The 13702-nt window shown below is 32.9% G+C and overlaps 1 protein-coding gene across 1 annotated transcript in view; it reads right to left on the reverse strand.

The window, feature by feature from the left end:
* Positions 1-2495: 2495 nt before the first annotated feature.
* LOC132545238 (receptor-type tyrosine-protein phosphatase alpha-like) overlaps positions 2496-13702 on the reverse strand; it is a 33178-nt gene continuing 21971 nt past the window's right edge. Inside the window, exons 13-25 of the mRNA XM_060208915.1 lie at positions 12699-12823; positions 10311-10483; positions 9956-10043; positions 7651-7727; positions 7383-7419; positions 6856-6953; positions 6463-6591; positions 5487-5632; positions 4924-5059; positions 4540-4689; positions 4103-4202; positions 2770-2843; positions 2496-2665 (exon numbers count right to left, since the gene is read on the reverse strand). Of these exons, the coding sequence (XP_060064898.1) occupies positions 2507-2665; positions 2770-2843; positions 4103-4202; positions 4540-4689; positions 4924-5059; positions 5487-5632; positions 6463-6591; positions 6856-6953; positions 7383-7419; positions 7651-7727; positions 9956-10043; positions 10311-10483; positions 12699-12823 (1492 nt within the window). The 3' untranslated portion in view covers positions 2496-2506. The remainder of the gene's footprint in view (positions 2666-2769; positions 2844-4102; positions 4203-4539; positions 4690-4923; positions 5060-5486; positions 5633-6462; positions 6592-6855; positions 6954-7382; positions 7420-7650; positions 7728-9955; positions 10044-10310; positions 10484-12698; positions 12824-13702) is intronic.

The raw sequence follows: 13702 nt of genomic DNA on the forward strand, positions 1-13702 counted from the left end.
TAATTACAAATCGAAGTGAAAGAAACAACGTTACTTTTTTCAATCAATGTTCACAATTTTATTTTTTTATCCAAAAGACGTCAAACCTGCCCCCTTGTCTTTAGTTGATGTATACGTTAGTTGAATCGAGGTACTGTCCGATGAAGCTGTAACAATACTGGTATTGTTCCTAAACAATAAATAAAAAAGTAATTAATACAAACGGTTTATGTAGCTCGCTTTATACGTGCAAAACACGGACTGATATGCAAAATTAAAAGCATTGAAAGTAACATTGAATGTTTCTTTAAGATAATGAATGATGCATCATTTAAATAAAAACACTCAAAATTCGTGCTGAAATTGAACAATAACGCACAGTAATCGGTCTATTAAGTAAATAAGGTATAGTAAATATCTACCCCTAACAGTCGTCAGTAATGTTCGATATCTAAAGATCTATAAAAATACAAATTTGCTGTTTTTTAATCTATTTTTTACGTTATGTGTGTATAGCGGAATAACTCACCGCTTATGTATACGCTTGCGATTATAATTATATTAACCTGGCAATTAACTTGTTGTATATATTTTTTAAAAATTTTAAACCGTTGCTCTCATTCCAGTAGTGCAGTGGTCATGAACTCGTCATCATTTGGGAGTGGTAACCAAATAAACACAGCCATGTCTAAAAGCTATTTGTCGTCAATCTTTTTAAAACAACTTTTATGAAATACAACACAACCGTGAAGGAAACTGAAATATGATTTCTGTAAATGTCATTATAGGATTTTTTTTGCAAAGAATTACGTATTGTTTAAAACAAATACGCTTCAATCCTAAATGAGATTCAAATTTCACCTAATGGTATGTATATCCGATAAGAGAGTAGATATCACCACTTACAATGTTTCCGAGAGCTTGTGGCCGTCGAATCTGAAGTTGTCTACAGTTTTGAAATATGTCGACTTCATCGTCCATCTTCATCTGATCTCTTGCGTTTGAAATACAACAGAACAGTCCACTCTGTTTGCACCCATCCCTGTTCGGTGAAAAAGATTATGTGTGAAATGTCGTGTATAGTAGATTTTAAAACACTAACGATTAAAGAAGATTTTATTTCGATGAATATGTAGCAAAATAAATTGCATGCAATGTCACCAACGCATGGCGGGGTGAAAGGATAATCCACTGGTTGTTCCATCAAGTGGATATCATTACGCTTTTCTTACATTAGGAGATCGTTTATATCATAAAGTGGTTATCCACGAACATTTAAAGATATGGTGATGTCAATGCGCCCGAAATATAAGTGTTAAAGAGATAAAATGTTACTAAGATAACCGATTCGTTAACTAACCCGTATATAAGCATCAATTTTCGAAACGCAAATATAACGTATACGTTGAAACATTAATCGCTTCATTTTCTTGAATGGGTCAGGCCGTGAACTTACCGACACATGACGATCACTGGTTTGGTATTGTCTGACCGGCGCCTGCTGTCCAGTTGTTCCAGGAGGAGGAGAAGTGACGAGTCAGAGGGGGGCAATAAGGAATCGGAGGACCATTGCTTCATCGTGAACACCCGTATTGGAGTGTCACTATGGGACATCTGTAACTCATACAAATATAAAGTTAGTGCCTGGTGCAGGAATTCAGATCAATACAAATATAATTAACCAATTAAAAAAGAATATCCAGTTTTCTTGTCGTATATCAAACGTTTGGTGATTATATAGATATTTTCAGTTACTTATAAGTTTTGTAAAACTCTCTGGATCAGGTGTCAACATTTTTAGTGAAATCCGTCAGGTGTGAAATTTAAAGACAGTCAAATAGAACGAAACAGAGTTCTTAAATTTAATCGATATTTGTTCAGCTGAATTAGCAAAACAAAGATCCATGTTATATTTAGTTATCACTTAAGTTTAATAATATTATCAAAATATACACAATCTTACAAAGCACAATTAATATTACGACATGTATTCGTGAGTCAATATTTTTGAAGATTGGTCTACAAAACAAGAAAATCGCAAAATTCAAACTCAAAATTGATGATACAGGAAATATCACAAAACAGTATCTTAAATGTGTGGGACCAAAGACTTACGATCTGCCTTACAACTGGGTGTAACGTGTTTGTTATTACCTTGCTTGTGATTACATAATCGACAATATCCACATCAGTAATCACCTCCAGACTGTTATCTTTCTTCACATATACTTCATGGGCATTATCTGTCTCACTCTCCTCACGGAGCCAGTGCTATGACATTGCATAATGTATATGGAATAAGAATATAAACGTTAAAAATATTTTTCGATATCATTAATTTACTTATAACTTATTTACTAAAACTTATTAAGGAATAGTTTGAAAATAATATTTCGTCTTATGATACATGAATTAGTAATTAGAATTAGAAAATAAAAACACTAAATACAACTGCATCATAAGCTATTGCGTCCTTGTAGGACTCGCCAATTATTCTACGCACCTAATATATTTAAAGTTAGCAATATTAACACAACTGTAGTGTTAGTAAGTTGCTCACCTCCGAGGGTGTTCCTAAGACAACGATGTTTTCACAGTTGTAATCAACCACTAATGTCCAGAAGTCATCAATTGTGTCCTTTAATGGGAATTGGGTAATAAGATAGCCAGTCTTCGATCTGTGTGACTAACAGCAAATAAATGAAAGATTAATTAATGATCATGGTAAGAGACATAATTTGCATTAGACTATGGTTTAATAGTATATTCAACAAATACCAATATATTTACCTGTAACAAAACGGCATTGATGTAATCAGTCCTACCACGTCCTTGAGACCGCAGGAACGCTCTAAACATGTCAACTAAATAGAATAATAATACAACTTTATAATAAATATGAATATATAAACTTGCGATTTATCTTTGTTCCCTTCACTTCTATGCTTTAGTAGCTGCGGTGGCGGACTGATCGGCCTGGCCAGAGCCATTCTGTCAGTCAGTTAGAAGTAAATCATACTTTCTTAATAACATAACACTAATAATAAATATTAATAATGTTTCATTAAAAAAAAACTCACCAGCCATTTGGAAGATTACACTGCTTTTAATGACATTGATTCAGATGTGCTGTTTTATTTTCATCCTATTTGGGGATGAGAATGGTTTGCAAATAAAGGGTGATACTTAAGTTATAAATATATGTAGCTTAAACATGCGTTCCGTTTTCAAAATTTCACCAATTTTTTTTTTAATTTAAGTTAGCATAATCAATTTCTATTACTATTTGTTTTGAAAAGATTAGTTAGGTAATTTTGAGGCTTCAATAAAACCTTATATCATGCAATCAGAGAATTCTACTTGTCAAAGTCACTCAGTACACTAATTACGGTATGATTTTGCCGATAAATGTTGGCGATATATCAACATGCAAAATCAGCAATGTTTATTTCAAGTATCGTTTTACTACAAATATATCATACATTGGCACAACATTTCTGCGAGCCTTGAGTCTTGAACAATAGTTTAGATTATAACGCTTTTCCGCTAATTCAAAATTCAACTTTGGGATTTTTTAATTTGACAAGATTTTGGAAAATATCTTTTTGTTGGTTCGTAACCTTATCACCATGAGAAACAGTGTCATCTTGTTCCTCGCTATGCTTATATTTATATAATCCTAGTTTCGACATTCAAAAATGTTGAAGAAAATAAATGACGACGAATATAAGATTTTTATAACATTTTTTATTCATTTTAATACTGCGGAAAAATAATGCTGTCATGTTTGACGAGATCGATGTCTTTTATTTTGAAAATCTATGCAACAATCCCAAAAGTATAATTTGCTTATATGTTTAATAACAGACGAACTATGAGATAAAACGATTGAACTCTATGTCTATTAGACATTTATGCTGAGTGAAACATGTCGGCATTTATTCTTATAGAATCTATTAGAAGCAACTCGTTTATTATCGTTTTAGGTTTTTCAGTAATGTTAAATATGATAGACATAAAGCGAAACAATGCGTACATCAAAGTCAGATTGTTTAGTGACAATGTCAATCTAAATAAATTTCAAACATGTCATACATTACATGTGATATATGAAAATACATACCTGCAATATTTGACATTGTTCTGTTTTTGTCCTTGTTTTTTGCCATCATTCCTGCTGTGTAGGAATCCGAATTATATATTGGAATGAGGGTCTGCAGTTTCTGAAAACAGTTAAAAAATGTTATCATAATTTTTTGAGAAAGAAAAAATGTATATATTGTCATAATAACAGAATCATAGTTCAAACATATGAACAAACCTTCAAATGGGGACTCCTAAAAATAAAACAAAAAATATGAACTGGTATCCCGGAAAGGTAATTGTCTTCTGCAAAACCGGTCATGTAATTTTGGTAAATGTTAGTAAATAGTATCACGTTCCAAAAAGAATACAAGGCAAATATTCCTGGGACTACCTGACAACACGAGACACGTGCAAATTCATATCGTGCAAAGAAAAAGAAGTTAATTTAATGTTATAATTTTATCTAACACTTACTCCAAATTCTATTCGCAATTTTGTTTGATTGGTTGGCTTCCCTGCAGGTAGAATATTTTGCAGGGCGTCAGGAAATTTCATTCTGGAAATCAGGGTGTTCGATAGATCTGCTGCTTCAACAAGCAATTCGTGAAGAGCGATATACTGCTCCTGCAATACAAATCAATTTAGATAAAAAACAAAAACAAAAAAACAAGCGTTCCTACATCATTTGTTCTTACCTCGCCTTCATCATAATGAATTGATTCAAATGTACCACATGTTATTCATCCTGTAATTTAGCAGGCATATCATTTAAGTATTGATCCAGTAATTCTATGTTTTGGTTTGTATCGTTTTGTTTGGATATATGCTGACCTTCATACATATAAATACATATCTTACATGGGTTTGAATCATATTCATTCTGTCCTTCCTCATTGTCCTGATGTACTCTAATATATCCACTCGTCCCGACTCCCTTTCCGCCTTGGAAAGAGCATCAAGGCCTATGAAGGTCCCTGTTCTCCCTAGTCCAGCACTAAGACCAATAACAGAAACATATTTTATCAAAGTTTGTTTCTATGTTGTTTTAATCGGTGTAACTTAATTACTGGATATGCTATTTTCACAATGGCGTTGTTCATTGAAATTGAAGTTGTGACTTGTATTGAAAACCATAATTGTGGTTGCTGCCATCACAAAACGAGAAAAGACTAGATTTGGCAGACAGACTTCGAGCGTCAGCTGCAGCAAATACACTGTATTACTAAATGAAAGTAGAATGTCATATTTTGCATTGTACCGCGATATTTAGTTTAACATGCTTAACATGAAGCAGAAATCCTGTCAAAATACATTTCTTTATAAAAGAAAAACTTGTTTTCTTGTCATACGGTAATTATATTATTTCTTGGGCCTTTCATGAAGGAAGTTATGGTGCGTATGCCTTCTGTTATCAACTGTACCTGCAATGTACCACCATTTGGCCCGTCAAATGTGTGACACATGACGTCACACGACGGTGAAAAAGAACCAGTTCAATGTTGTTCGGAGTACCGTGATCCGGCCACGCAGTAAAATGGAACTGATGAACTTGGCGTTCTTCCTTTGTCTGTCGGATAAAGGAAAAGAAACGATTGACTAGATATTTCTTCAGCTTCAAAATTGTCTTGGTAGTTGTACTTGTAATACAAGAAAAAAACTTTTCACTTCATGGTTTTGTGAAGGCTATAAAATGGGTAATAAATATAAATGACCTACTGTAGTTAATTGTGCTATTGTTTTCAATCATATATATATACACACACAACTATTTACTGTTGATAAAGTATGATGCAAAATAATGGTTCGATAATATTGTTCTTTAGATATATATTTCATGAAGACGATTCTTTTGTGTATATATTTTTGACAGACAAGAAAATATCTGTTCACAGAAAAGCTTTCATCCTCAGAAGAAATGAATAATGTGATGGTATCCATTCGTACTGCCAATGAAGTTGCTGAAGGTTTGTTTAAAATAAATGAGTAAATCACATGTACTTGATTATATTACGACTTGAGTTTGATAATTTTCTATTTGTGTGACTTAAATGGGTTTTTTTTTTTTTTTTTTTGTTTTTGTTGATTTTGGTTAATTTCACCAGCAACACACGATGTTTCTTAGACACAAATGGTATTGCACTACATGTATTCAGATACAGGGTGTGAGCACAGCGCATAGTCAGCATATGTTAATTTTCTTAAATATTTTAGAACGACAAGAAGTCGTTTTCATTAAAAACACGAATGAAATGAAAAAAAAAAAGAAAAGTCAAAAGCATTAAAACTGTATAAACTGCAAGTGGTCTGCTGATTAGGAAAAAAGTATAATGAAATCCGTACTAATTAATGATACGTTAATGACCCAATCTTATCCATAACAGAATGCCATCTTTTTACCGTTTTCTTGCTCAGAGAAATCTCCCGTATAACATAAAATGCATATGTTCTCTCCCGATCTAGTGTGATGTTGAAATGCCTCGTATCCAGCGGTGAACCTTCGTTAGGCCAGTATTGGTAACATTTGACCTGATGGTAGAAATATGAGAAATATTTCAAGTTATTAATTTAAAAAATAGATAAAATACAGCCACGACACGTTAGCGAACCAAAATATTGTAATTTAGATCATTTTTGTTTTGTTTATTGTTTTGCGGTTTTAATGCTATTTTTAACATATAAATTAAGTAAGCTAAGACTAATATTTCCATCGGTAGTTACACGGTTACAAGTTTATAATTGCTTACATGAAATAATTCTTAAAGCGTAGAAAAAGAAAAAACCACTAATTACATGTCCACCTTCTACAAGGTTTGTCACCATAACGATCTTTCCTGTGTTCAATTGCCATATCATTCTCCAAAAGTCGTTTACGGTTTTTTCCTTTGGGCCTGCAAATATTCAATTTACATGTAAGCACACTGTATCAATACAATCACTTAAGCTACGTTTTAAATTATTCTTTCAAGGCTCTCATCTTTACAAAATTGCAACTATACTTTCCGAATGTATACTTCAAAGAACATACACTTTATCTGTAACGTATTAGATATAGAAAAAAGATGATTGAAATTATTGTTATCCATGTATACCAACACCATCCCTTTTTTTGTCTAATAGTTTTTTTCCGAATCTAAGAAATGATTGCCCGGCCCTAATTTTGTTTCATCTTTGGTTGAAATTCACTTTGGTGTTAAGAAGGGTAGCTTTTAAATGATAATTTCATAGATGCCGCACGGCATCGACGATAGATGAAACACTATGACTATAAATAGTAATAAAGAAAAAGAATCATCATTGATATATAAAATTGTTTTTACCTTGACAAGCCACGTACACATTGTCGGCGTCGACACTCTTCCATTAAAAAATAAAAGTTGATAGATGTGAAAAAAGGAAAAAAAATCATAATGTTTTCTATTTAAATTGTATACATGTATCTTAACATTCAGGAGAAGTCTGACAAGTAGATTTACATAGATTGTTAGCCTAATGATTATATTGTAGAACCAGTGATAGATCGATACGAAATAGTCAGTGAATGCATTGTTGGGCAGTAATAATATAGAGCAAAAGAAAGACACTTACATCAATGAAGTTGGCGTTGATGTATGTTGAGTCGGGATCATTCCCAATTTTATTGAGTATTACTCGAGAATGGTCATCTAAAATCAAAGACTCAGTATTCTAAAAAGGTTCCATTAGGTTATGATCTTAGCTGGTAATTGCCAGATTTTGGATAAATATTATCTCTGGTCCTCAGATTAAACGATGCTTCAATCACGAATCATTATGAAGTGTTTGTTGAGCATCTTCACAAAAACGACCACTAATCGCGCTTTATATGAACCTGGATTCGGGGGTCCAACACTTACATGAATAATTAATTTGCGATTGTTTTGCGCAATTTGTAATGACAAGTCCATTTTTTTTGTTCCGTTTGTACAATCCCTTTAATTATTACCAGTTGAATTACTATCATAAAAACGACAACGAACACACGAATATGTCAACAGAACCTTCATCAAAACCGACATTTTTGAAACTAGGGCAAATTATAAAAAAGTTAGATGGTTATACATTGTTTGGCTCTACTGTATCTTACTCTAATTTATGAAAAGGTGCTATTAGCTTGTAACTCTTTTGTACACTCTTTATGATAGCAGGTGATAGAACTGCTGGTGGACTTTAAGTCCCCGAAGATTGGCGTAACTTGCTTGACACATTTCAACTCCTTAGAATAGTTGCATGGTTCATAAAATACAAATGTACTTGACACTGTTATAAAATTATCTGGTTTATGAAAATTATGAAATCTATCTATTTATGGGGCTGCTACACCTCCTCATCTAGATGTTGACTTTTCTTTTGATCACTTTGGATTTTCCTTAGTCGCCACGTAGGCTTCAAATGTTAGGTACTTGGCATCCCTGTAGAGTCCAAGAAGGATGAAATAGCTGTATGATGCAGTTTATTTAATTGTTTGGCTCTGCTGCATCTTAATTTAAATGATTAAAATGTGTTATTCACATGTGAATCTTTAATAAAATCTTTAAGATAGCAGGTGGTAGACACTATTGGTGGATTCTAAGTCCCTTGGATTAGCCGTAACCACATTTTATTTTTTTCGAATAATGGTACAGTTCAGAACATACACACGTACTTGACGTTGTTCTAGAATTATATGATGTATGAAAATTACGAAATTTATTTAATTAAAGAGCTGCTGCATCTCCCCGTCTTAGATTTTGACTTTCCTTTTGATCACTTTGGGTTTTCCTTAGTCACCTTGAAGGATTCAAATTGTAGGGCCTTAGCATCGCTTGTGAGTCCTAGAAGGACGAAACAGCTGTATGATGCAGTTTAATTCATTGGTTGTTTTAACTGTATCTTTCTCTAAATTATGAAAAGGTATTATTCACTGATGTCTTTTGTACAGTCTTACAAGTGGAATCCTGATAAAAGCACAGGAAGTATAAGACATGGTGTTCCCAAAAGGTAAATGTCTTCTTTACCGACGACATCCGCTATTTAAATCAGCAAGTAGAAGGGAACAATTTATTGTCATAGTATGCAAAAAGTCTGTAAGAAAATCTAACTAAGGTATTTAAAGAAATGTTCGATATTCGAGCATTTTGATGATTTTGTTCTCCCTTTTTTCCTTCTAAATTTCACGCCCTTTATTAATATAAAATACGCTTCAATATACTCCATAGCCATATATTTATACTACCGTTCACCGTTAATGGAAGGGAAAGCTCTAATAACAAGATAACGGGGGGGTTTTAGAAGGAATAAGGTACGGTAGTGCACAGATTGGACAAAAAATCAAATAAATTATGATTATGATTATAAAAGAGAGTTTTGAAGATTCGTTTAACCTCTTTGGAGTCATTTCAAATTCATATGTCATTGATTTCACTTCTTCCGTAAACGGTATCACAATAAAACTGTAACTCTAATTTGATTGTACTCAAAAGCTTTAGTAAAAGATCGTTTGATCCAACAATAAAACAATGTTTGCATGGATACTTGTGGAGGTTAATAATACAATATAAACGAGAGAGTTTCCATTTCATTACCATCAACAGGCAGTTTAAATGATTGCAATGATGGTATATTTGCAAGTTGACAATGGTTATGAAAACCAGCAATGATGTGATCTTTTGAATAAGAATACATTGAATAAAAGGTTATAATTTACATTATTTGTGTTTCAAATAATACAGAAATTAACAAAAAAAAAAAAAAAAAAATACGTTAAAACAATTATTATGATACGCACCCTTTACAAACAAACAAAAAACAAAATTTAAAAAAAAGGGGGGGGGGGGGGGGGGGGGGGGGGGGGGGGGCAAAGAATTGTCTCTAGTTTATAGATATCAATACATACATGGGAAAGTTGTCTTGAATCTGTTCTTTGCTTTGTTTGCTGGTTTAGCACCTTCAAGATGAGGATGTACTGCACCCCAGGGTAACACCTGAATATTGCATGCAATATTATTTTGATTATATCTAACAATAAACATTTTCGCGACAATTATTTACACATGAACGATACACAGTTACTAATGATACCGTACAAATGAAAGAATTTATTGATGTTGTTTTTTATTGTAGAAGGATGCATTAGTGTTCGACATAAAATGACTTATTGTGTCATCGATGTTGCTAATGAAGTGGCACCGATATCAGTATTATTTCAACCTACTTGGATCCCTATTTGAACCATCTTTATCTCATCATACCTTGAATTCATTCTTAAACACCTCTTGTCCGTTTTTCATCTTTTTTGGGATCATTGCCCGGATGTCTTCAATGGAGTCGCCATTCATAGCTTTTACATTACTGTAAGCCACCTGTTCCATGTTTCCAACGTCGCCAACGTTCATATATGCGATTCTGTCGTCATTTGCTGGAGCTTTAAAGTTAAAAGTACGAAAACTGTTTAACTGATTACAAAAAACCCAGCTTATTGTAAGTATAGTATGACCGCGTTGAATGTCATGCTGGGGACTTTCGTCTGTATGTTTCAGTCTAGAAGCCCATTAAGGTTCTGCATTATCACAATATGCTTACACAAATAAACCGCAGTCTTCTTCAAAATAACTCAATCAGCACATACATTCATCTCCTACAGACTGGGCAGCCGTCTTCAAATTACCAAGGTTGTTGATGGGACAATTTAAACAGTGTAAACCAAACGATTTAGTTTGCTTAGCTTTTGAATGACTGATTTTGTTTGAATTAGAATATGATGTAATATCATTTTTAAAGGAATAATGGTAATTATATTTTAAAACATTAGAGCACTGAAATAACGTTAAATACAATTAAGACTATACTTACTCGTGTATACCTACATCATAAAATTATATTAATAGGTCATACACTATACCGTCTTGACCTTTCTTTAACTATCAGCTACTCATGACGTCTGATGTTGTGATGTCTTTTTTTTTATTCACGACTGCTAATTTATCAAGAAATTAAAATAGGATTTCTTCTTAATTTTTTCGTTGTAAACTTAAATCCCTGGTTGATCGCAGGACTTCAAAAGATATAGAATCATATTATGCCCATGCCCATGATAATATTGTGTAGTGCTGATGATAGTGTAGTTTAGATCAAATCCCCTCCTCCTTTTTTTAAGTTCCATTAGACAATAATACACAAAAAAAAAAAAATCATCATAACATTTCTGTCTACGTTTTCAAAACTAAGCTTCAAGGACTGTGAGACCAAAAAACATATCAAAATCGACAATGCCTTACCACATGCACTACTAAGGAACCAAAAATAATACAATTGTGGTTACGCACAACGCACCAAAACCGTCGTGCGCACAGTGCATACATAATGGACACAACGTGCGCACACACGCACTATATAGTATCATGAACACAAATTTCCGATAGGATCATACATTTAGTGCGGTTTAATAGAAACAGTTGGCTGATATAACGGATTCAAACTTAAACGGAAATCTCGTTTTGTTATGACTAATTTGCGATAATAGTTATATCAAAATCGATAGGTGATTATAAAAGTAATTCACTTCGACAGTTTTCGAAATAACACTGGACCCTGCATTGATTAGTCTTTTCGTATATTGTTTCACACCTCAGAGAGTGGCGAGTGGCAACAAAATTTACCTGTATACGGGCGTATACATGATAGGTCTGGATCCGTACCGGCTAAGTTGCACGTGTAACAAACACAACACCTAAATCTTACTTAAGTATATATTTTCTTGTTTTCAAAAGGAAAATGAGAGAAATACAGAAGTAATGAAATATAATGTCCTTTCTGACGCTTTGATGATTTATTCCCGAGACAAAATGAAACGTCCATTTAATGTTTACACATATGATGTATATAATGATTGTCCGTACTTCAAGGCTGATCACATGTAGCACTTTGTAAACAAAACACTTTAAATTACGAGTGTATATAAATAGGTATCTGATCCGTCTACTAGTGTCCAATCTATATATAAATGACTAAGTTAGGAGATCTACGTAGTTGTACACTATGTACACATTTATTTAGAAAATAAATAAACCCTATCCCACACTTACCTAAATGATTTTTAAATTTATATTAACCGCAATAGAAGAATCTGTGCAATAGAACCGCATAACGTGCACAGAAATGTGCTATAGCTTATTGTATCCAGTTTTTCTATTGTGCATACATCGTGTACACATCCTGAAATGTTCCCACAACTGTATGTTAAAGCACTGGTGTAGGAGAGTTGCTATTACAAAATTTGCTATGTCAACAAATTGATTTTTCATACGGGAATAACGCGATAAGGACCGTAGGTCAAGTGGCCTTCTTTATATCATCCTGTTGTGACCGTAACATATGACAAGTTACAAAACCATTCAACCAGCGGTTAAGGAGTAGTATTATTAAAAAGACAAACATGGCGATTAAGATTTATATCCTCATTCTTGTTTTTGGTGAAGTTTGATTAATAACATAGATTATCCAACGGCGCATTGGACTAATATGAACAGCCCCTACTTTTATATTCAAATATTTTATTGGCATCACTTTAAGCATAACAACATATCGACATAATTATTTTTGTCTGATGATAATCTTTCAAATCAGAGTATAATACCTACGCGTTTGCCTCTGTGATACCGCGTGGCTATCGAGCCTTTGTTGTTTTGGCGGCTGTGATAATGTTCTTATGTCTGAATCATCATCGAATTGTGATGTCGTGCTCTCCTTAGATTGGCTTTTTCGTCTATAAACATAAAAAATCAAATGTAGTGATGAGGCAATTCCAAACTTAATAGTTTGAAGAAATAGGTTGAAAAATCATCCATTGCATCATACATGTGTAGTTGTAATTGGTCGATCAGTTTTCGAAGTAATTACTGGAATTATTCATAATTAAATTGAATTATCTATGTGGTTTTTACTGCGTGTAATTGGAAATTTGCATTGAAATGTGTTATTCACTTATTTTTCTTGTAAACATATATTATAAACAAAACTTTAATTGTGGTCCTGATTTTTTTGTAAACTTAAGCAAAGTCTTTGATTTTTGGTAAATCATTATTATATCTTATGATGTAGTCCAGACTGAAAAGCTTATAATGGTGAGTTTACAACTAACTGGTAAAAGATAAATGTTCGTTATTGTTCATTTATTAATTATGGCAATGTTGATCAATTATAACATTGAAATGTATTCATTTTACAATTATGGATAGTGTTATGTACTTGGAAAAGGAAAAACCTTTGTTTTGCTGAGGAACTTCTACTTTACCATGGAAACATATCCGAAGTATTGCTATCATTGTGCATGTTGCATAGTAATAAGACTTGAGGTCAGTAAAAGTATGTAAGAAGTGCTCTGTCATGTTCAGCAATGCGATGTACTTTAAATAAGTACTTGTTGAATTACTTTTCACATTTCTTAACTTATTCAACTTTTTATTGTGGTGTTGTATCATACAGAAGAAACAGACTCAAATCACATTATTTTCATCTTGGGCAAACAAACTGTATTGGCAGATCATGACATCCATTGATCAAATAAATAAGGATTATAATAATAAAAACATTTAAGATGTTCACATCCATTTGACTACAATTTGAAGGTAAAGGCCTTTGATAA

The sequence above is a fragment of the Ylistrum balloti genome, unplaced genomic scaffold, assembly GCF_031769215.1.
Source record: "Ylistrum balloti isolate Yb309-2 unplaced genomic scaffold, AGI_CSIRO_Ybal_v1 Utg369832, whole genome shotgun sequence".
NCBI classification, from domain to species: domain Eukaryota; kingdom Metazoa; phylum Mollusca; class Bivalvia; order Pectinida; family Pectinidae; genus Ylistrum; species Ylistrum balloti.